Source organism: Alosa alosa, chromosome 3 (assembly GCF_017589495.1).
Source record: "Alosa alosa isolate M-15738 ecotype Scorff River chromosome 3, AALO_Geno_1.1, whole genome shotgun sequence".
Classification (NCBI taxonomy): domain Eukaryota; kingdom Metazoa; phylum Chordata; class Actinopteri; order Clupeiformes; family Clupeidae; genus Alosa; species Alosa alosa.
Genome location: NC_063191.1, coordinates 36,683,350 through 36,708,747, shown reverse-complemented (window position 1 = coordinate 36,708,747; position 25,398 = coordinate 36,683,350). Strand labels below are relative to the sequence as shown.

Here is a 25,398-nt window from a genome sequence, read left to right as displayed (position 1 = left end):
CTATGCCTGTAAATCCAACCCAGTGTTCTAGTCTGTGTAGTAAAATATTGTGATCAACAGTGTCAAATGCTGCACTAAGGTCCAGTAGCACTAGGACTGATGTTTTACCTGAATCTGTGTTGAGGCGTATGTCATTGGAAACTTTAATGAGAGCTGTTTCAGTGCTGTGATTTGCCCGAAAACCAGACTGAAAGTAATCAAAATACCCATTTGATGTTAGGAAGGTGGTTAATTGATTAAAGACTACTTTTTCAATAATTTTGCCAATAAAAGGTAGATTGGATATGGGCCTGTAATTGTTTAGCATGGAGGCATCCAGGTTATTCTTCTTGAGAAGTGGCTTTACAACAGCTGTTTTCAGTGACTTAGGAAAAGTGCCAGACAGCAATGATACATTTACAATTTGAAGGACATCCGCCGCTATGAGGTGAAAAACAGTTTTGAAGAAATTGGTAGGCAGAGTGTCTAAGACACATGTGGAAGGGCTGAGATTCTGTACCGTTTTTTCAAGTGTTTAAGTAGTCTATCAAGCTGAACTCTGACATCAAGTTTAGTTTCCCTCTGTTTGTTGCTGGAAGTTCAGGTTGTTGAATTTGTAATTGAGCAGATATGTTGAGTCTGATTTTGTCAATTTTACCTTTAAAAAAAAAGATGAAAACTCATTGCATTTATTAGTTGAGAGAAGTTCAGGCTAATTAATTGTGGGGGATTTGTTAACTTATCAACAGTTGAAAATAGAATACGAGTGTTATTTGAACTTCTATTGATAATGTTAGAAAAGAAAGACTGTCTTGCTTTGCATATTTCAGAGTTATATGTGCGGAGCATCTCTTTATGGATTTCATAGTGGATCTGAAGTTTGTATTTACGCCATTTTCTTTCAGTCTTCCTACACTCTCTTTTTTTTTTAGAAGTTTAACTGCTGGATTTTGCCTCCATGGTGCTTTCTGTTTGTCCTTAACTTTCTTGAATTGTAATGGAGCAATGTCATCCATAATGTTTGCCATTTTTGCATTAAAGTGATCAAATAAGTCTTGCTCAAATAAGGCTTGCTCAAAGAGAGCACTTGTCTGATCATTTATGATTCTCCTTTTTACCATCATAGCTGTGTTTTGAGTGTGTGGGGACATAGACACATCAAAGAACACGCAAAAATGATCAGATAAGGCCAGGTCTTTAACAGCTGTAGAGACATCGAGACCCTTTGTGATAACAAGGTCGAGGGTATGGCCGAGAGAGTGTGTTGGCCCCTGTACATGCTGTGTTAGGGAGAAAGTATCGATTAGTGCAATGAATTCCTTGGCATAATTGTTTTCAGGATTATCCACATGCAAGTTTAGATCCCCTGATATAATAAGACAGTCATACTCTATGCAAACAACTGATAGCAGTTCACCTAGCTCTTCAAGAAAAACTTTAGCTGAATGTTTTGGAGGCCTGTAAATTGTCAGTAATAAAATCTGAGGAGAAGACTTAATGCATGCACACAGATATTCAAATGAAGTAAAGTCACCGAATGACGACTGATTGCACTGAAAAGACGTCTTGAAAATTGTGGCTATCCCCCCACCTCTTTTATTTGCTCTGGTAGCACTCAAAAAACTGAAGTTTAGGGGAGCTGATTCGATGAGAGTAGCAGCACTGTTTGCTTGATCTAACCATGTCTCAGTTAAAAGTAAAAAATCAAGGTTGTTCGTGCAAATTAGATCATGAATTAAGAATGATTTGTTTGAAAGAGATATTTAGGAGTGCTAGTTTTGTTAGTTTAAGTGTTGGGGAAATATGATCCATGGGGGAAATCTGAGGTTGATGTGGTACGGGTAGGAGATTGGACTGGTTTACCCTATAAGCTCGATGCATTTGTGTTCTATTTCTTGTCAATACAGGAATAGAGAATGTCATGGGCTTACTGGGTCCCGGCATGTTCTTAAAACTACTGTCAGTACCATTTATATTGCAGGGACCCTGAGAATATCATGCAATACAGTCATCATATAATTGTCCCCTGCTGCTGCCATCTGTATTTTCCACTGCACATTCCATGCTATATGCCGGCTGAGAAAATGAACTAAGAGGTTGCTGCTGCTTAAGAGATCCTTCTAAACGGGGAGGGGGAGGGCGAGGGGGTGGAGGTGCCCTTCGCTTCTTTGGTGCTAATGATCTTGGGCTAGTAAAACTCTGCATGGCTACTGGTAGCAGTCTCTCCATTCTTGCAGGGAACATCATGTGCTTGGGTGGGGATGGTGATGGGTATTCAGGGGATCCTGTGGAGTTTGAGTGGGTGGTGGGATGACGGGGTGGGGGTGGTGATGGGAGATTAGGGGGGTTTGTGTGGCCTGGGGAGTTTGATTGGGTGGGGACGTGATTGGGTGTGGGTGGTGATGGGAAATCAAGGAGGTTGGGGTTGAAAATTGATCCAGAGTCTCCATCTGCCTGCTGAGGTTCTGGGAAGTTTGTTGCAGATGCTCCGCTTTCAGCATGTACTCCAGTAGTGTATTCCATGTTGTTGTGTCTTTGTGGTGACAAGGAGACGACGGAGGTGGGGAGGGGTATTGGTACTGGTGTTACAACATGACCCTTCCTTTCTGATATCCTCTCAGCAGCTTTGATAGGTGCTATCTCCTCATGCTCATCACATCCATTTGTTTGCTGAGATTCCAGGGAGTTTGACGCCAGTGATTGACTTTGAGTCATTTTAGCAGCACCCATCTTATCTTGTCCAGTGGACATGGTCGAAGCACTGCCCACTGTACATAGGCTGGTCACTAGGGGACTCTGGATTGTTGGATTTACAAAGGTGAAACCGGCTAAATACTGTTAAATTTCATCCATTATTGGAAGTCGCCACATTTGGAGAAGGTGTTGTGTATATCCTTAATATGTGCTGTACTGCTGCTTTGTAATTGTCAACAGTATCACATGACTGAACCTTGTCTGTCTGAGCAATTATTGCGTCTGTGACATTTGTGTCCTTATGTAATATTTACGACAGAGTATTAGGGCCACACATGAAGAAAATAAATATTTTTGCCACAACAAGATTAAACTCGTCATGTCGACTTTAAAGGAGAATTCCGGTGTGATATTCCAATTCCATCTAAGGAACATTGCACGGCTTCGCCCAGCGCTCACCCAGCAGAGTGCAGAAGTCCTTGTAAATGCGTATGTGACATCGCGCCTTGACTACTGTAATTCCATCTTGTCCGGAATCCCTAACAAGCTACTCCATCGGCTCCAACTAATTCAGAATTCTGCAGCAAGGATTATTATAGGCTCCAAATCCACTAGTCATGTAACACCATTACTGATGCAACTGCACTGGCTTCCAGTTGCCTACAGAATACATTTCAAAGTCCTACTCCTGGCATACAAGGCCCTACACAATTATACCCCCACCTACCTCACTGACCTCTTAGAAGTCTACACTCCTGCCCGCTCACTGAGATCATCCTCAGCAGGCCTACTGCATGTCCCTAATGTGAACCTCAGCACCCAGGGAGAGAGGGCTTTCAGCTACATAGCCCCCAAGCTGTGGAATTCACATGAGACATTGTGACTCAATTACTGACTTTAAAAGCACACTTAAAACATATCTCTTCAAGATGGCTTATGGACTGACTGACTAGATTTTTACTTTTTTATTTTTACTTTTAATTAATTTTTTTGAGATGACTATAATTTTACAACCTTTTTGTTTTGTTTATTTGTGAAGTGACCTTGGGTGACATGAAAGGCGCTCTAAATAAAATGTATTATTATTATTATTATTATAAGTCAAACTATTTGTGGGAAGTTATTCAAAAAATCATTTTATAGACATTTCTGTGTGTCTGATGGTGTTGACAAAAATTGAGTGCGGGTCCAGCAAACATGTAATTTTTTTAAAAAAATCTACAACTAGGAGGTTGAACCAAAACATGGTTAGATAGCCAAATGTACAACTGGGAGGTTGAACCAAAACATGGTTAGATAGTCAAAGCTACATTTAACAATGATGTGTTAATAGCTTTTGAAAATCTTCAAAATATTCTTTTAGAAAATTTAAATCTGTTTTGTTCTTAATCTCAAGAATCACTGAACTTTATTCTCAAAATGTTGAGTTTAATGTCGACACGTCGATATTAAAGTTGACATGATATTTCAACTTAATTCTCGAAATGTCGACATGTCGACTTTAATCTCGTCATGGCAAAAAAATTCTTCATGTGTAATACATGTAATACTCCGTTGTAAATATTTATTCTGAATTGTGGATACAAATAAAGAAGTAAACGGTGTGTGTGTGTGTGTGTGTGTGTGTGTGTGTGTGCTAACGTCTACCTATTGTGTGTGTTTCCACAGTAAAACGTCCAACAGACACATGCTTCGTGCTCTTGCCCAAGCAGGTGGTGGAGCCTGTGAGTTCTTTGACACAAAGACCCAACACACATGGTCAGAGAAGGTAGTTTGTCTCCCCGAACGCAAATTCAATCTCCCATAAACATTCATAGTGAAGGTGGAACAGGGATACAGATCTAATCAGAAGCTAAATGGGACTTAACTCCAATAGAAACATGTATTTGAGAGACAGACGTGTCTGATGTCAGGTGTGTAACTGAAGTATTGTTGTGTCACCTGGCAGGTGGCGTCGCAGGTGAGGCGCTTGGCGTCTCCAGGCTGCGGCTCGGTGGTGGTGAAGTGGCAGCTGTTCAGCCCAGCAGCGCCCCCTCCTGTTCAGGCCCCTGCACAGGTCCACGCCCTCTTCAGCAACTGCCACACCTTGGTCTACGGCTTCGTACCCCACTGCACACAGGTAGAGTAACGGTTCAAGAGAATGGGGTCGTGTCAGTGTTTATTTATGTTTGTCCATTTGTGTTTATTTTTCAGATTCTACTCAAGTGACCTCTCAAATGGAAGCTCTGTATTTTTCTGCCCATATAGATATGAAATGACAAAATCTGATGAATATCTGGTAAATGTTTTGTTTTTGACATCTTGATGCCTGTGGTCATGTATGCATATGACCACCGTAGGCCACTCTCTATGGGGACCTGTGTGGCCAGGAGATTAAGACCATGGTGTCCACCACAGAACTGCAGAAGACTAAGGGCACGGTATGAACACCTACAACTCCTTTTTTTATTTATTCTTCTTTTATATATTACATTTAGCAGACACTTTCTGACCAAAGTGACTTACATATTTCAGCTATATTACAAGGGATTACATTGTCCCCAGAGCAACTTGAGGTTAAAGGAGAATTCTGGTGTGATTTTGACCTAAAGTGTGTTGAAACATGACACCGAGTGTGAACTTATGTCTCATAGCTCATCTTGGCTTGTCCTCTGCACTCTGCACTCTCAGACAGGACCTTAAGGAATTTTACCGTTCAACGCCATCTTGAATTTAGTCATGATAATTCGAGCGACGAGTACGAATTAACAGGTATGATAAGGGATCAGATTCCAAAAATAATTCTGTGGAAATGTATGGATTCCAGTTGCTTCCAGTAGCATTCAAGATTCAAGATGGCGTCGAACGGTAAAATTCCTTAAGGTACTGTCTGTATAAATGGGGCAGCCGTGGCCTACTGGTTAGCGCTTCGGACTTCGAACCCCGACCAGTAGGCACGGCTGAAGTGCCCTTGAGCAAGGCACCTAACCCCTCACTGCTCCCCAAGCGCCGCTCTTGTTGCAGGCAGCTCACTGCGCTGGGGTTAGTGTGTGCTTCACCTCACTGTGTGTTCACTGTGTGCTGAGTGTGTTTCACTAATTCACGGATTGGGATAAATGCAGAGACCAAATTTCCCTCACGGGATCAAAAGAGTATATATACTTATACCTATACTTAAATCGTCTTGTAAATAAACTACCAGTGCTTTTTTCAAAGTTCTAAATGTCTCGTTTTAAATGTCAAGGCCCTCGGAAGTCTACCAATGAAGTATGGTGCTACTTTGAGCCTTGTAAATGGTGTAAAACAGTAATTTATTTGCATGGCTAGGCCGATGCCCGAGGCACCCCCATCGAAAAACTGTTGGTAGCATCGGCCAACTAGCGCCAGATTTCTGAGTGCAGAGGACAAGCCGAGATGAGCTATGAGACAGACGTTCACACTCGGTATCATGTTTCAACACACTTTAGGTCAATATCACACCGGAATTCTCCTTTCAGTGCCTTGCTCAAGGGCACAATGGTGGAAGCTGGGAATTGAGCCAACAACTTTCAGGCTACTGCACGCTAGCCCAGCTCCTTAACCACTACACTACCACCGCCCTACAGGCTACTGCACGCTAGCCCAGCTCCTTAACCACTACACTACCACCGCCCTACAGGCTACTGCACGCTAGCCCAGCTCCTTAACCACTACACTACCACCGCCCTACAGGCTACTGCACGCTAGCCCAGCTCCTTAACCACTACACTACCACCGCCCTACAGGCTACTGCACGCTAGCCCAGCTCCTTAACCACTATGCTACCCCCACCCTGAACTCATGAACACAACACACTAGAGAACCCTGTTCATGTGACTTGCTCTAGTAGACATCTGTTACATCTGTTTGTATTTACTCCCCTCTCTCTCTGTGTGTGTGTGTGCGTGCGTGTGTGTGTGTGTGCGTGTGTGTGTGTGTGCGTGCGTGCGTGTGTGTGTTGTTTGTGAATGGGTGTGTGTACATGTGTCTGGTACCTAGTTCCTTCACAAGCTCACAGCAAGAGCAGTCATTAGAGATTATGAGGATGGCATTCTTCACATGGATGAAGCTGAACATGAGGTATGTCAGTGTTTCTCTGTGCCTGTGTGTGTGTGTGTGTGTGTGTGTGTGTGTGTGTGTGTGTGTGTGTGTGTTTTCTAGTTGTGTCGTGACGTGTTTGTGTTTGGTGTATGTTTGGTGATGTTGTTGATGTGTCGTGTTGAGCCCTTCAGCTCTTCTGATTGCTGGTCTGAGTGTGTGTGTGTGTGTGTGTGTGTGTGTGTGTGTGTGTGTGTGTGTGTGTGTGTGTGTATGTGTGGGCACTGGCGCCTTAATGCATGGGCTTACCTGGCCAGAGCCCAGGGGCCTCGACCAATGTGGGGCCTCTTAATAATAATAATAATAATAATAATAATGATAATAATAATAATAATGATAATAATAATAATAATAAATCAATAATGATAATAATAATAATGATAATAATAATAATAATAATAATGATAATAATAATAATGATAATGATAATAATAATAATGATAATGATAATAATAATAATGATAATAATAATAATAATGATAATAATAATAATAATAAATCAATAATGATAATAAACGTGTCTGTATTTGCGGCGTCATTACTCCGGTGCTGGGTGCTAGCAAATAATTGAGCACATCGCACTGCTATGGTGCCATCGGTGCAGGTGGAGCAAGGCCTCCCTCTGTCTTCTCTTCTAAAGGTGGAGCAAGGCCTCCCTCTGTCTTCTCTTCTAAAGGTGGAGCTAGGCCTCCCTCTGTCTTCTCTTCTAAAGGTGGAGCAAGGCCTCCCTCTGTCTTCTCTTCTAAAGTGTAACAAAATGTAACAATATCCTAATAAGTCCCAACCGGTGTAGAGTAGGCTATCTACAGGAGAGGCTGAGACTGACTGACAAACTGAACCACTCTGGAGATAACGTGGGTAGGCTAAGGATATAACGAATGACGTGGATTCCTGTAACTGCACCTAGCACCTATGTGTAGCCCACCTATTAACTTTACAGCCAGTGTTGTAAATTTAAACGCTTTGTGTTTGTGCGGTAGCCTATTTGATAAGCGATGTCATGGGTAAGCTGACGTGATTAAGGAGGGCTTTCTGTTCCTGTTTATGTAAAGGTTTTACATCCTCAATAAGGATAGGCTACACTGCATGTTAGGCTACAAAAGCACACATTTTGTAAATAAGCGGTCGGATCGCGGGTCAGGTATCATTTTGTAATAATTAATATTTGCGGTTTGGGGAGGGGGGCTAGGGTGGTATTAAGACGCCCCTGTGTGTGGGCACGTGTGTGTGTGTGTGTGTGTGTGTGTGTGTGTGTGTGTGTGTGTGTGTGTGTGTGTGTGTGTGTGTGTGTGTTTTCTAGTTGTGTTGTGACGTGTTTAGTGTAGATGTTGTAGAATTTTGTGGTACTCTTCAGCTCTTCTGATAGCTGGTCTTTCTGTATGTGTGTGTGTGTTTGTGCTGTGTTGAGCTCCTCTGATAGCTGGTCTTTCTGTATGTGTGTGTGTGTTTGTGCTGTGTTGAGCTCCTCTGATAGCTGGTCTTTCTGTGTATGTGTGTGTGTGTTTGTGCTGTGTTGAGCTCTTCTGATAGCTGGTCTTTCTGTATGTGTGTGTGTGTGTGTTTGTGCTGTGTTGAGCTCTTCTGATAGCTGCTCTTTCTGTATGTGTGTGTGTGTTTGTGCTGTGTTGAGCTCTTCTGATAGCTGCTCTTTCTGTATGTGTGTGTGTGTGTTTGTGCTGTGTTGAGCTCCTCTGATAGCTGCTCTTTCTGTATGTGTGTGTGTGTTTGTGCTGTGTTGAGCTCTTCTGATAGCTGGTCTTTCTGTATGTGTGTGTGTGTTTGTGCTGTGTTGAGCTCTTCTGATAGCTGCTGTGTTCTAAATCTCAAAGGGGAAGAAAGCGCAGACGAAGTCCTTCATCGTGGAGCTCAGCAAAGAGTTCTCCGTCCTCTCCCAGTTCACCAGCTTTGTGGCCATCGAGGAGAGGGTACGTTCACTCCTGACCTCACAGACAAAGGTCAAAGGGAAAAGGTCATATTTTTCCTATTCAGCTCACAGCATCTAAAGTTTTTCATTAATACCACCAAGCCACTACAAGAATAATAAGTGAACTAAAAGCAACATGACTTGTTCAAATAATATAATGGAAACAAAATAATATTTTGGAAATGTGCTAAATATATTTTTATATATTTTCTCATATGAACTGCAACAATATTTAAAGTTTGAATACATACATAAAATGTATGTAGTCTTAAATGGATAAAATGCATACCGTATTTTCTGGACTATGAGTCACATCAGTCAAAAAATGTCTCATGAAGTGGAAAAAAACATATTTAGAAATGAATTTTGCAAAATCCAAGAACAGATAGTGGGGTACGAATTGTATTTCCGTAGGATTTTTTTGCTAAAATTGATTTTTTTGTTTTATTTGCTTTATTTGGGGTCCTACTGTTGAAAAATGACGCTTTGTCACCTTGGCCAGGATACTGACCACACACGACATCTACTAATAATGATCACATTTTTCACAATCTTGGTGTCAATTTAGGGGTTATTGAGGATGCTGAGTCCATTTATGACAGTTTTATTGTGATCAGAAGTTGTTATGACTCATTTTTGCAGTAATAAAGGCAAATCCAATGGGGCAAAGTAAGCCAAACAGTAAGTGAGCTCATATCTTGGGAACACTTTGATGTATGTTAACGAAACTTGGTCACATGACAACTGACCCCCTCCCAAAGGTACACAACAAATTTGGTGTAATTCGGCCACTGGGGGCTATAATTAGCGAACCTGATTTTAGGGTTACAGTATATCATGATGACGTAGGGTTAGCAAAAAAATTCCAATGGCTAGTCATACTCTTCATACTCATATTGGTGATCATTGCAAATTTTCCCCACTCATTATAAACAATTGGCCATTTTGGATTTTCCTTAAAGAGAGACTAAATCATCAGCAGTCACAACTTTATTTGGCCCCCTCATTGCTGCTTGCCAATTTTTGTCAAAGATAACTATTTCAACACAAGATATATGTGTTTTAATTCTGTCTAATGACACAAAGCTGAGAATCACATTGCTAAGATACAGACAGAAGATACAAGAAGACAGAATTATCAAATGATGCCATTTGTAATGGATGCCAGCTAAAAATCGGTATATAAAAATCGATGAAAATCAATATCGGATGAAATGAGAAAATATGATCTTTTTTTGACACCTGTCATGCAAACTTTTGTTGACCTTCAAGAAGCCTTCTTGAAGCGCATTGATGGAATGATGGTCGGGTATCAGGAAGGGCATGTAATATTTGACCGTTACTTGGACCAGTCTTTAAACACGCAAGAAGAGAGCAGCAACATCAAGGGAGTTTGAAATTCATCTGGAGATGAAACTCACAATGTCTCTAAAGGAACTTTTATCTGCCTCAAGGACCAAGAAGAGTCTGACAACTATGCTGGCTGAGAGTTTACTTCAACGCTACTCCAGTTGGAGTGCTTTCAGGTTGACTGTTGTGTATGACACAAAGATTAAGGGCCTTGGTTTTGAGGAAACACACTCTCATGAAGAGGCAGATACACTTATTGCTCATCAAGCAATGGTGTGTTCAGCTGAGACTGGCTGGAGTGAAGTTAGAGTTTGGTCACCAGATACTGATGTCCTAATCCTTCTGCTTGATCTTGTTGCTGGTAAGCACCTTGGACCTCACACTCATCTCAAGTTTCTTACTGGTAAGGGCACAAAATATAGAACAATTGATGTGGTAGAAAGAGTGCAGATTATAGGACATCAAAAATGTCAAGGCCTTATCGGTCTCCTCAATTTCTCTGGTGCTGACTGGGGTGGTACATTTGTGGGTGTCAGCAAAAAGACCTGGGTTAATGGGTACATGAAACTTGATGATTATGATCCTGTCAAACTTGATGATTATGATCCTGTCATCAGGTGCTTTAAGAAGCTTGGTGAAGGTCCATTGCCATCTAATCTCATAAATGGTGAACTTCCCCAACAAGTCAGAGGTCTAGAGCAGTTTGTCTGCAGTGTCTATAGGTCAACTGGTCACACAACTCTACCAAAACTGAGGTGGGAGCTATTTCGGACCAGGAACTTGGAGGGAGAAATGTTACCTCCGACACGAGCTGCCTTGTTGCCTCATATCCTTCGTGCAAATTACATTGCCATGCGTGATAAATCCTACATTTCAAACTGTCCAGTTTTTCCTTAGATTGAAGAAAATGGTTGGACTTTCCAAGAAGGAGTTTATGTTCCTGTGACATGTCTTACACTCCATGCCCCTAGAGCTGTGATAGAGTTGACAAAACCCAGTGTAAAACACTCAGGTGCACTTGTCACAGACATGGAATTCCCTGTACTCCTCTTTGCAAATGATTTGCTGGTGACTGTGAAAATGCGACCAAGCATTCTACAAATGAGGATGATGCTGATGAATGATCGATTTATGTAGAAGTGTATTTCTAAAGTGTTTTATTTCCTGTTCATGTTTATGCAACTTTACATTAATAATTAGTTCATTTATCAATTAGTTCAGTACTTAGTTAATGTACACTGCAATTGCAGTAGAGCTACAGTACATTTTGTATTAGTTTTATTTCATATTTTTTTATGCCTTTAATGAGACAGGATTCATTCAACCTTTATTTATTCTCGGAGGGTCATTGAGGGAAGCCCTCATTTTCAATGAAGCTGAGATGAAGCCGAGATTACAGAAACAATGAAGTAACAAGATGTAAAAAGAGAGAGAGAAAAAGTATAGGTATAGGCCTAGGCCTGTAAATAAAATAAAACAAATTAAAATAAATAAATAATAAGATAACATACATTACATTAGAGAGGAGGTCTAGGCCTATAAAAACATACAAGACATTGTCAAAAAACAAAAGACAATAAGACAAAAAATGCCAGACGGAGCGGCGTAGTCGCCAGCGCATGACAAAAACATTAAAAAGATAACAAACACAAAAGATGCCGGACGGAGCGGCATCGCCAGCGTTCCCGTGCCACTAAGACATACAGTAGGCCTACAAGACGGAGCGGCATCGCCAGCGTTCCCGTGCCACTAAGACATACAGTAGGCCTACAAGGCTGAGCGGCATCGCCAGCGTTCCGTGCCACTAAGACATACAGTAGGCCTACAAGGCGGGCGGCATCGCCAGCCGTTCCCGATGCCACTAAGACATACAGTAGGCCTACAAGGCGGGCGGCATCGCCAGCGTTCCGATGCCACTAAGACATACAGTAGGCCTACCACAAGGCGGAGCGGCATCGCCAGCGTTCCGATGCCACTAAGACATACAGTAGGCCTACAAGGCGGGCGGCATCGCCAGCGTTCCCGTGCCACTAAGACATACAGTAGGCCTACAAGACGGAGCGGCATCGCCAGCGTTCCCGTGCCACTAAGACATACAGTAGGCCTACAAGACGGAGCGGCATCGCCAGCGTTCCCGTGCCACTAAGACATACAGTAGGCCTACAAGACGGAGCGGCATCGCCAGCGTTCCCGTGCCACTAAGACATACAGTAGGCCTACAAGACGGAGCGGCATCGCCAGCGTTCCCGTGCCACTAAGACATACAGTAGGCCTACAAGACAGACACAACACAGCAACTTGAAAATAAATAAATAAAATAATAATAATAATCATGTTAAAATAGGATAGTGGAGAGTGACAGGAAGTGAGTGGGAGAGAGAGTCGGGGCGGGATCCGGAAAGGACCACGGGGCGGGAATCGAACCCGGGTCGCCGGCGTATGGTGCATGGTGCCCCAGCCAGCCGCGCCACGGCTGGGGCCTATTAGTTTTATTTCAAAGATGTTAAATGATTGATTGCTTTATTAGCTATTGCAAAGGAAAATATCAGATTGTTCACCAGGTTGTTAAAAAACACACAAAAAAAAACAACAACAACAAAAAAGTATCTAAACACAAATCTGCTCACTGAGGCCTTTAGTCTCTAACTCTTTCTAAAGGCGCTAAATCTAACAAAGTTATTATTACTATTATTATTATTATTATTACCATTACTATTATTATTATCTAAATTACTCTTCAAGTTTATACTGTGTATTAACTTCTTGAGTGCACATAACTTAGAGTGTATATAATCAATTTGACCAAAAAATATGATAAAATACCCTAGAAAAGCCTAGACCACTACCAACAAATGAGACATAACTTTTGATCACAATGAAACTGTCATAAATGGACTCAGCATCCTCAATAACCCCTAAATTGACACCAAGATTGTGAAAATGTGATCATTATTAGTAGATATATGTGTGCAGTCATTATCCTGGCCAAGGTGAAAGCCCCCAGAGGGAGGGGCAAAGCGGGTCAGAAAATTTGCACCCCATCATTTTTCAACAGTAGGACCCCAAATAAAGCAGATAAAACAAAAAAATCAATTTTAGCTACGGGACCATTATTTCATGACAATTCGTACCCCACTAAGACAGACTATGTAACTAGACACATAGAGGCCAAAAAGATTGAGAATTCTACCGCAGGCATGCAAACTCCTCACCTTTCCGCAAAATTCACAGTTTTAAATGCAAAATGGATGACTTCCGTGGTTTGTGCAGATCCGATGAGAATATTTTTTTTTTTTTTTTTTTTGGGGGTTGAATTTACAACTTTACAACTAATTGATGTCAGCTGGAATAATGATGTGAGCCCGGCAAGGAGAGATGCCTAGGGATGTCACAGGTGGGCTAGTTGAACCTTTTAAAGACGTTGAGATTAGTGTAGCAACGTAGCATGGGCTGTTTTCTTCTAATGTTAAAGTTAGCGATATTAGACAGAAATATAGACTTGAAGAATTATATTTGATGAAAAATATGTGCAGTTTGAGCCATCTAGATTGAGAAAAGGTGAAGCAAATAGGTAGACTTCAGACTAGGCTATAGCAGTAAGGCTAATGTGAATACCGTAAAATACCTCTCAGTCAAACCAAACATGCTTAACAAGCTAACTGTACTGCAGGATTGCATAGCTGATGTGAAAGACTGGATGTCACAGAATTTCCTACAGCTTAACTCTGACAAAACAGTCCTTTTCTGGTGACATCCCAACAAACTAGCCCCCATCATACCCCACCCGCCTGATGCCTCCTTGCCTGTGCCTGTTGAGGTATCCACGACCATGGCAACCTTGACAGGGACAAGAAGGAAGCGGACCTGTAGTCTTAGACGGATAAAATGTGTTTTATTAAATCATATAATGTAGGCATGTTTCAAAACTGTGGGCTCCAAATTAAGTCTTTTGCCCCCCACCTCCCATCCTCCACCAGGATGCACAGAAGTCTGATGAGGGCTTCACAGACATCCCCAAACTGATTGCAGAGGAGGACGTGGACCTGCTGCCCTATATGGGCTGGGAAGATGAAGAGGAGAGACTGAAGGAGGAAGAGGAGGATCTTGGTTATTTGGTATAATGCTATATGACTATTTATGATGATCCTGTGGTATGTGTAGTGGGAGTGAATGGACAGAAATGTGGACCTGCTGCCCTATATGGGCTGGGAAGATGAAGAGCACCTGGGGGGGTTGGTTTGTCATATGCTTCATATTACATTACATTTAGCAGACACTATTGTCCAAATTGACTTACATATGTCAACTATATTACAAGGGATTACAATTGTTTTTCAGTGCGGTCCCTGCTCATCGAGTTCTGAAGAGGAAGAGTCTCACGATGATATGATGGTAGGTATGGGAGTAAAAACTCAGACATTTTTGCAGTTTGTTAATTGGAGCAACTTGGGGTTACTGTAAGTGCCTTGCTCAATGGCACAATGGTGGAAACCAGGAATGGAACCCACAACTTTCAGACTACTGCACATTAGCCCAGCTCCTTACCCACTACACTACCACCACCCTACAGGCTACTGCACGCTAGCCCAGCTCCTTAACCACTACACTACCACCACCCTACAGGCTACTGCTCCTACCCACTACACTACCACCACCCCACAGGCACTGCACGCCAGCCCAGCTCCTTACCCACTACACTACCACCACCCTACAGGCTACTGCACGCTAGCCCAGCTCCTTACCCACTACACTACCACCACCCTACAGGCTACTGCACGCTAGCCCAGCTCCTTACCCACTACACTACCACCACCCTACAGGCTACTGCACGCTAGCCCAGCTCCTTAACCACTACACTACCACCACCCTACAGGCTACTGCACGCTAGCCCAGCTCCTTAACCACTACACTACCACCACCCTACAGGCTACTGCACGCTAGCCCAGCTCCTTAACCACTACACTACTGCACGCTAGCCCAGCTCCTTAACCACTACACTACCACTGCCCCATTTATGATGATGCAGTAGTGGGCTTGAATGGACAGAATTTTTGATGCTCTGGTAGGTGTAGTTGGAGTGAACATGGACAGAAATGTTTTCTAAGCTGATGAACCCTTAAAGATCACAGAGAGGATAAAACACTTTGTTAAATTTAAAATGCAATTCAAAAATGCTTGGCCTGTCTTCTCAGCACTCTGTTTCTGATTTGGAGGAAGATATGGGCTTTGGGCTTTTTGAAGAAGAAGAGATTCATGGCGGTATTGTGGTAGGTATAGTTGGACTGAACACAGAGAGAAATGTTTTGCAGTAGCCTGAAAAGTTTGTGATTCAATTCGGCTTCCACTGTTGTCCCCTTGATTAAGGCACTTAACCCTGAGTTGCTCTGGGGAGAAAAGCCAGTGTAATATAATTGACATATGTAACTTGCTTTGGATAAAAGCGTTTGCTAAATGAATAAATGTACATTTAAGCTGCTGAACCCAATAGAGGATAAACTTACACAATTTAAACTGAAATTCAAACATACATACAGTACATGCATATACTGTCTTCTCAACTCTCCCTTTATGATTTAATAGGCGCAGGAAGTTATTTCATCTCCCCCTTTCCCCTCAGAATTGCAGAGGAGTTTACGCGTAAGTTTGTTAATTCAGCAATATCCAAAATATACAGCAGTTTGATCCATGACTATTCAGGAGCACATTTAGATTTGTGTGAGCTTACAACGATAAAATGCAACTCAAATATGCTTGGTCTGTCTTCTCAATGCTTTCTTCATATGCTGGGCTCTTCTGGGCGTTTTAATGCTGAAAAGATTCAAGGTGATGCTCTGGTAGGTGTAGTTGGAGTGAACATGGACAGAAATGTTTTCTAAGCTGATGAACCCTTAAAGATCACTATCATAATTTATAATATGATAAAGCATTATATTATAATATGATTAAGCATTATATTAAATTAAGTTAATTTGTATAGAGATACGTGATCCCAACGGTTTCTTTAAAAATGACTGAACATTTCAGTGGGTGTCTGGAACACCTCCTAGGCTCAAGCATCGAAAGCAGGGCAGCCAGGGACAATTTAGATGTTCAGTCATTTTTAAAGAAACCGTTGGGATCACGTATCTCTATACAAATTAACTTAATTTAATATAATGCTTAATCATATTATAATATAATGCTTTATCATATTAGTGTACAGTGTATAAGGATCACCAGCTTTAGTATAAGTATATATACTCTTTTGATCCCTGCATTTAACCCAATCCGTGAATTAGTGAAACACACACAGTACACAGTGTACACATAGTGAGGTGAAGCACACACTAATCCCGGCGCAGTGAGCTGCCTGCATCAACAGCGGCGCTCGGGGAGCAGTGAGGGGTTAGGTGCCTTGCTCAAGGGCACTTCAGCCGTGGCCCACTGGTCGGGGCTCGAGCCGGCAACCCTCCGGTTCCAAGCCCAGAGTGCTAACCAGTGGGCCACGGCTGCTAGTGCAGAATGTCTGGAGCAGCTTGCTGCCCATGTGATTGATTGATTGATAGATAGATAGATAGATAGATAGATAGATAGATAGATAGATAGCATGAGACGCTTGCAGTGACAGGGCCGGGACTAGCCTGTAGTTCTGTGTGCATGGTAAGGTGCTCAAGAAAGTGAGTGTAATAGTGAAGGTGCAAAAAGTAGTCCAACAGTAGTACTGTAGGTATGTGTGCATGGTAAAGAAAGCTTGAGCCCCAAATCTACAATCTCTCAACCTTAGGCAATATGACAAGCATCCTTGAGTGGTGAATCTCTCCCTTTTTTTGTTTTACAGCGAGTGGATAGAAGCCAGACTCGTGCTCGTGCTCGTGCTCGTGCTTGTCCCCGTGGTAAGGGCATAATAGATGACCATGCAGAAGAAGCAGGCACTCCCGGACATGCTGATGCTGCCCCGGCCCCTCCTCCCTCGAATGCCCTCCCCCTTCTCGGATTCCTGCCCTCTCAATCCATACCCTCTGGCCCTCTCTTCTCTGCCCATGCCCCTCCTCCTGCTGTTCGTCGCCTCTCCCAGAGGGCTTCAGGCTACGCAGCGTTTGGTTCCTCCTCACGATCTGTGCCCCCTCCACAGCCCTTTCTGCAGCAGCAGTGGATGAACCAGATGTCACGTGCTTTTGGCCGTGCTACCTTTGGCGGTGCTCCCTTCTCTGTTGGCTTTGGTTTTTCCTCAGCGTCTCACCCCCCTCCACCTCCACCTCCACCTCCCCCTCCCACCACCCAGGGCTTCACCCTCGATGCTGAACACTTTGTTGGCTTTGGTCCCGGCGTTCAGTGCCCCCCCCTAGGTGCTGGGCCCCCTCGGGGTTTCGGGGGCTCCGGTCCTCCTCCTGTCTCCGATTGCCTCTTCAGTGCTCCAGGCTCTGTCATGGCTGATCTTTTTCCACCTGCCCTGTCTTCTGTTACTCTTGCCCCTCTCCCTGTCTGTGGAGATGCACATGTAGGCCCACTTGGAGAGGACATTGGGACCTGGAGACTCAGCAAACTCATATCATTGGGCGTAGAGAAGGCTCCTGACTCTGACGTGGCAGTGGAAGGGGGGGAGGTCCTTCTGTCCCCGCCAGCAGGCGCACCAGATCGAGACGACTCTCAGGCCTCAGGCTCACGTTTGGGCAGGAGCCGTAGATTTCCACCAAAAAAGCGGGCAATAGAGGTCCTCCGAGCTGAAGATGCAGGTAGACGTCAAAGGTAGAGTAATACACACTGGTCATACCCTGTCATTCATTTATCTTATTTTTCTGCCTTTGCCTGTGCTCTGTGTGGGGTGCAGTTATAACAGTTAGGAATTATACCAAGATGTTGGAAGTCACATGCTGTATGGCTGTTTTCCATGCCGTTCCTTTTCCTCTGGCTCACGCACTGGGAAAAAGCCTCAGTCTTCTGTTTCCATGGAGAGTTGTAATATTAGGGACATTCATTAACCAAGTCAAGACAATCAATGCTAGAAACTTCTAAACAGTGCTTAGCAAGAGTACACACATAAACTTAATTACAATGTCATTAAATTAAAGTGTCCTCAATTCAAAACAAAAGTTTTAAAATGTCTGTATATTTGGTTCCTTCACAAATGCAAGTAATTTCTGTTGCTAGGAACCCCAAAATAATTATGAATTATTTGTTTTTTGTTTTTTATAATTCTCTGGTTTTCAAGCAGTATGGCATGAGTGAGAGTGGCGTTGGTAGCAGATATCGCCATGGCTATGATTCGGCTGTAGATCCATTTGCTGGAACAAATTGTTATAAAATATTGTTTTGTATTCCAAACGTCCACAGTTAAGGCCCGGTTCTACATTGCCCCACTCCCGGACTGAAACTATCTGGGTTAAGGCCGCTGCCCATCCTCAACCCTGGAAGCAAATTAGTCCAAGGCTTTTTCTCAGTTTTACACAATAAGGGAAATATGCCAATACAGTAACTACAGCAGAGGTGTAAAAGTTTGGCTTCAGAATGTAAAAGTCCTGCCACATATTTGTCCCAACCATTCACTTAATCAGTTGATTCTGGCACAACTTTTAAGCCAGGTAGATCAGCTAATTAGTGAAATCACCTATGGTAAGCACACATGTAGAACCAATACGTGGCAGGACTTTTACACAGCTTTATCAAGATATGCTATCACAGCATAACTCGACTATCACAGCATAACTCGACAGGTAGCCTAGTTCAATACACCAGACTTTTACACCTCTAGACTACAGTGATAAGAAGAGGCTTTGTGCTGGATATTTTTGTTAGCATGCTGTTGTGTCTTGGGTGCATGAACGCACATTATGAACCATGTGAGCACGCTCAGGAGTCTCTGAAAGTGATGAGTTCTCCATTGCAGGCAGGGCAGAAGGCTCAGCCCCAGTGCATCATGGGAACAGCTGGCATGTCACCAGAACCCTGTAAGATGCCTGCTTTTCAGACTACCTTTTTGTTTCCCAACACCACAGTTACAGTACAGAGCAAACAGCCAGTATACATATGACACTGTATGGATTGGGCACTTCTACAATGCCTATAAAAAGTATTCACCCCCATGGATGTTTTCTTTTTATTGATTTTATACATGTAACCATGGCCATTAAAATATATATCAAATTTACCTATGACACTGTATGAATTGGCCACTTTTACATATTTGTTAGAGATGCACCGGTCATCAATCAGAACATTCAAACAGACAACATATAAAAAATAAAAAAATAAATACTTATTATCAGTGCACCCTCAATATCTGAAATGTTTGCATTCATTTGCTAACTTGCTGCCTTCATTTCCCCACTAGGAGGGCTACTGGGAATGCTCTGCTGAACTGGGATTGCTCCTGGGTATGGATCTGAACTTCTTTGCCAACGTTTTTCTAAAAGAAAAGGGCATCTCTTCTCTGGGTGAGAACATATCTCCACAAGATTTTAGAATGACTGAATTGTTTCCCATTCATTCAGAAGAGTATTTGTGAGGTCAGGCTCTGGTTTTGGACAAGAAGAGTATGTATACTGTATACATATGTGTCTATCAGGTCCCAAGGCCCATGCTGATATCCTGAGGCTGGTGTCCACCCTGCTGGTATATAAGGATATAATATAACTTTAAATACTTGTGTGTGTGTGTGTGTGTGTTGTCTATCAGGCCCCAAGGCCCAGGCTGATATCCTGAGGCTGGTGTTCACCCTGCTGGTATATAAGGATATAATATAACTTTAAATACGTGTGTGTGTGTGTGTGTGTGTGTGTGTGTGTGTGTGTGTGTGTGTGTGTGTGTGTGTGTGTGTGTGTGTGTGTGTGTGTGTGTGTGTGTGTTGTCTATCAGGCCCCAAGGCCCAGGCTGCCATCCTGAGGCTGGTGTCCACCCTGCTGGTATATAAGGATATAATATAACTTTAAATACTTGTGTGTGTGTGTGTGTTGTGTGTGTGTGTGTGTGTGTGTGTGTGTGTGTGTGTGTTGTCTATCAGGCCCCAAGGCCCAGGCTGCCATCCTGAGGCTGGTGTCCACCCTGCTGGTATATAAGGATATAATATAACTTTAAATACTTGTGTGTGTGTGTGTGTTTGTGTGTGTTTGTGTGTGCGTGTGTGTGTGTGTTGTCTATCAGGCCCCAAGGCCCAGGCTGCCATCCTGAGGCTGGTGTCCACCCTGCTGGTCCTGCAGCTGGTGCGCGTCAGGAAGCTGGTCCAGGGAGAGCTGCTGCAGTCTCTGTTCCGCCTCAGAGACCCTCCTCAACACAGGTGTGTGTGTCTATGGGTGTGTGTGTGTGTGTGTAAGAAAGAAAGATAGAACGAAAGAAAGAAAGAAAGCTATTATGGCAGAACAAATGAGTGAGAGGAGAATTAAAAATGTGAGTTTTGTGAGATACAGAGAACACAAATAAAACAAAAGTGAGTGAAATAAAAACTCTTACTGTGTGTGTTTCTGTGTTTGTTATTTTTGTGTGTTAACCGCAGCTCTTACTGTGTGTGTTTCTGTGTTTGTTATTTTTGTGTGTTGACCGCAGCTCTTACTGTGTGTGTTTCTGTGCTTGTTATTTTTGTGTGTTGCCAACAGCTCTTACTGTGTGCGTTTCTGTGCTTGTTATTTTTGTGTGTTGACCGCAGCTCTTACTGTGTGTGTTTCTGTGCTTGTTATTTTTGTGTGTTGACCGCAGCTCTTCCGAGTGGGAGGCCCTGAAGCAGGCGGTGGACTGGGTGCGCTGGGCAGACAGGCAGTACCCGTGCGTGTGCAGCCGGCTGGAGTTCGGCCGCGACTGGGAGTCGTCCACACGACAGCTACTGGGATTCGACCGCCCACACCCCCTCTCTCCCCTCAACCCTCTGCTGGAAAGGAGCAGAACCATACTAGCCTGCTAGAAACACACACACACCACACTTCCATACTAGCCTGCTAGAAACACACACACACACCACACTTCCATACTGGCCTGCTAGAAACACACACACACACACCACACTTCCATACTAGCCTGCTAGAAACACACACACCACACTTACACACACACACAGCGCTTAAAACGCTTAAAACGTCCATGTTAAACAACGAACAAATGAGTGAGGCGGTTCAAACATGGCCAGGCCCAGGCAGACTAGCCTTAAAAGTTTTTTCAGAGGCCAGACGCGATGGATGATGATAAATTGGTAACGTCTGAAGCCTCAGATGTCCGGTCAACTCCACCACCACCAGATAAAAAGTGTCGGGCGTATCTGTCGGAATCGGTGACATTGGAAGTGGAGTGCGGCCGCTCCAAGACACTGTCATTCTCCGTGTACACTGGACATGCAAAGTGTTCTTTACCCAAAGCATACAGTAGGCCTATGCGTTCTCTGTCTATGATCTGCAGGGTTAGGGCCTCCTCGACGAGGCGATTACTGGTCCGCGGATAATTTCTGGCACAATTAAACGGTATCATTGAACCGCGGCCGAAAGAAAAAGAAACTAAACGTTTCCCAGAATAGGAAACATTTCTTAATGTATTGTTCTCAAATAAAGAGGCATAGCATTAGGGGGTAGTGGTGTTCTCAAATAAAGAGGCATAGCATTAGGGGGTAGTGGTGTTATCAAATAAAGAGGCATAGCATTAGGGGGTAGTGGTGTTCTCAAATAAAGAGGCATAGCATTAGGGGGTAGTGGTGTTATCAAATAAAGAGGCATAGCATTAGGGGGTAGTGGTGTTATCAAATAAAGAGGCATAGCCTTAGGGGGTAGTGGTGTTCTCAAATAAAGAGGCATAGCATTAGGGGGTAGTGGTGTTCTCAAATAAAGAGGCATAGCATTAGGGGGTAGTGGTGTTCTCAAATAAAGAGGCATAGCATTAGGGGGTAGTGGTGTTATCAAATAAAGAGGCATAGCATTAGGGGGTAGTGGTGTGAGCGCTCATTCTTGTGTGCGCATCTGTGTACAGTTACCACTGGAGATAAGGTGGGTAGCAGCAACAAACAACGTAGCCTTTTTAAAACAACGAACGAAGCGGACTCTTGCTGTCCATGAAAAGATACTGGCTAGATCTTGTTAGGCATGTTTAAGTTAGGCTTATGAACATGTTGCATTCAATACAGCCTGATTATGTCATTCTTTAAGCTACATAGCCCGTCTCCAGTTTTCCTCAATTTGACTAATTTGACTAAGGGATAGTAGGATATTTGACCGGCATCATCAAAATGTCCGGAAAACGAAACCGGCACCATTTTTTTCTAGCGGAAACTGACACACACACACACACACACACACCGTCCATACTGGCCTGTTGTCTGTTTGATTTTAATCAGTCTTCTAAATCGTCTGTTAACCACTGGGGAGTGTCTGAAATTGTTGAATAATAAAAAGCCAATGTTGCAGTTAAAGTGTGATACAGGATATAATTTTATTCCAAGTTTTACATTGACAGTATCTTAAAAAATATTATAATAAGGGGTTATAATATGGCTAATAGATTTATTTCCCCTGCTGCCTGCTTTCACTGGGGATATAGAAATGCAAAAAAAAAACAAATAGGCAATCAGACAAATACAACAAAGTATTGTATTTGCATTATTTATTATTTAAACATTATTTATTATCTTGATCAGTGCAAATTCTTCAGCAGACACTTTTATCTAAATGACTACAGTATATAGCAAAGATATTCTACTTCGTTGAAGATGGCTGCACTTGGCTTGAAGAATGTGCTCGTATCGCTCCCTTTGAATACATGCCGTGACCTCTGTCTGTACGTCTGTGCTGAACAGCGATGTATCATTAGATCAGTGTATATCAGATTGATGGAAAACCATGCCAATTTTCACCGAATAGTTTATCAAGTAGAAGTATGTCTTTAGTATGATATGTATTAATCATGATCAAAGCCTGTGAGCCGATTTAAAAAAAATACATTTACATTTTATTAATGTGCAAAAGTCAAAGCTCTTTCCTTGAATATAAGTAAATAAATAACTGTCAGTAAGTATGTGATCAATGTATGTTTTGACTTGAATTTGTCTCCCTTTATTTAGATGACCCTATTTTATTTCCTCACACGGGTTTCATGTCATTTCCATCCTGACTTTGCAAACACATGACTGATTGCTGAGCTACAGTATATTGTACATTACTGCGCTGTGTTTTTTACACACACTGAGGCAGATGTATCTTGTGTTACCTGTCTTACGAAGCAGCTAAGCCTGTTATTGTAAAGTCTTCCTCCTCTCCTCTACCTGACTCCCCCTTGTTCCCCAGTATTTACCCAGAAGCCCTCTCTAACAGCTGCCCACACCCAAACACACACACACACACACACTAGCTTACAGTATTCTCTGCTCATAGGAAGGTCACAAAGGATGACAGAATGACTGAAGTTGTAAATATAAACAATGGGGTTGTTTTCTTACAATACAAGAATAGAACAGGAGTGAGACAATGAGAATGAATGAATGAAGAGAGAGAAACAGAGAAGGAGGAGGGAGTGAGAGAGAAACAAGTCAGGCGCACACACACACACACACACACACACACAGAAGAGAGAAACAAGTCAGGCACACACACACACACACACACACACAGAAGAGAGAAACAAGTCAGGCACACACACACACACACACACACAGAAGAGAGAAACAAGTCAGGCACACACACACACATAGATACACAGAGAGAAATAGAGAAGAGAGAAACAAGTCAGGCACACACACAGATACACAGAGAGAAACAAGTCAGGCACACACACAGATACACAGAGAGGGAGCAATAGAGAAGAGAGAAACAAACACACAGCCAACGAGAGTGATCTAGCAACACAAGGCTTCTGGGTATTCCAGCCTCTGAGGGACAAGAGGAGCTGGGAGGAAAGGAGGAGGATAGGACTATTCCCACTGATAGCAGGCCTGGAGGAGAACAGCATTGCACTGGACACTCGCTCTGTTGCTCCCAGGAGCTGGGAGGATGTCACAGTATCCCAGAAAAGCATGAGTGTGTGTGTGTGTGTACGATGTGCCATATTTACTAAGGGATTGGAACATTTCACCTCTGTTTCAGTCCTCCGTTTTTAGCTGTAGTGCCCAACCAGTGCTAACAGAGACTCCATAGCCAACATGCATTAACTGTTAGAGGTCATGAAGGTCATTCACTCAGTTCCTTTATTATTTAGCTAAAGTGTCCTCTGCAACTCTCTGGACAGAATATGGAAATATGAGAGCAGAAAGAACAAAAACTTCTGTTTTTTTTGGCTTATTAATGTATGCATAGTCAATAAATGTTTTTTTTAACAGTTATGATTTGTCAGAATCCTCAGTTTCCAGACACACACACACACACACACACTACCTAGCAAAAAAGAAATAAAAAGAACAGGATTTGTTTGCTCTTAATCATTTGCACTTTATTAATGACTTGTCAGCATCAGGCAAGGCAAGGCAATTGTATTTATACAGCATACGTCACACACAGGGGTTATTCAATGTGCTCATCATTATCATGTAGCATCAGCATCATGTTGAGCAGTGTGTTCCACTCAGAGAGGAAAGAGCAGGAAGCCTCTGAAGGTGCAGTGATCATAAGCATTATCATGGAGCATGTTGCTTGCAGGGAGTCGCATGTTAACTACTTTTCCCTCCTCCAGTTGCAGAATCACACCACTGGACAGATAGTTGGACTGTCCATCTGTATCATGATCCCACAAATCCATTATTTTCTTTTTATTCTGATACAAAGTGATATACATATAGCGTAGGCCTGTCATGCTGCTGTAGGCCAGTCCAACATTGGTGATGATTCTAGTGAAGACCAAGTTCAAGTCAGTATTCCCAGACTATGTATCCTATGCCAGTCAGACCTGCTGAGAATGCCACCTTGGGTTGCTCTGTGATCTCTTTCTCCAGATTCACTACTTCAGTCTCAGTGGCTGCCAGTCTGGTCTTCACTGCTGTCAACTCTACAGTACTGCAGTTTCCATCCTCAGGTTCTCCACCTCAGTCTCACTGGGAGCCAGTCTGATCTCTTGGGCTGCATTTGCTTTGATCAGGTTCATCACTTCAGTCTTCACTGCTCAGTTCTGCCTCTTGTGCTGAATTCACCCTTGCTAGAGCCTCCACTTTAGTCTCACTGGCCACCAGTCTTTCTTTCATCATATTGTTCTCAGTCCCCATTGTGTACAGCAGGGATTTGGCGTTTTGTAGCTCATTCTGGATGACAGTCAGAAGCCCTCTCTGCTCCACCACCATGTCTCTGAGTTCCCTGAGCTCTGCAAATATATCTACTTGCTCAGTAACTGCAGCAGCAGCAGCCCCAGTGCTCTGGCTCTCTGTCTGAACTTCAGTCTGGGTGCTCCGAGCCTGAGCTCCACACATGAAGAACAGCAGTACCAGCAGTGGG

General features: G+C 43.0%; 1 protein-coding gene across 1 annotated transcript in view; it reads left to right on the top strand.

The window, feature by feature from the left end:
* The window catches only part of LOC125291961 (protein mono-ADP-ribosyltransferase PARP4-like), a 59,100-nt gene extending 36,101 nt beyond the window's left edge, over positions 1-22,999 (top strand). The window contains 16 exon segments of the mRNA XM_048239008.1: positions 4,342-4,441; positions 4,622-4,792; positions 5,013-5,093; positions 6,670-6,750; positions 8,598-8,693; positions 14,020-14,157; positions 14,381-14,434; positions 15,235-15,309; positions 15,623-15,679; positions 15,859-15,876; positions 16,860-17,767; positions 18,906-18,966; positions 19,350-19,452; positions 20,159-20,291; positions 20,708-20,923; positions 22,261-22,999. Coding sequence (XP_048094965.1) covers positions 4,342-4,441; positions 4,622-4,792; positions 5,013-5,093; positions 6,670-6,750; positions 8,598-8,693; positions 14,020-14,157; positions 14,381-14,434; positions 15,235-15,309; positions 15,623-15,679; positions 15,859-15,876; positions 16,860-17,767; positions 18,906-18,966; positions 19,350-19,452; positions 20,159-20,291; positions 20,708-20,909 — 2,278 coding nt within the window. The 3' untranslated portion in view covers positions 20,910-20,923; positions 22,261-22,999.
* Positions 23,000-25,398: the final 2,399 nt, after the last annotated feature.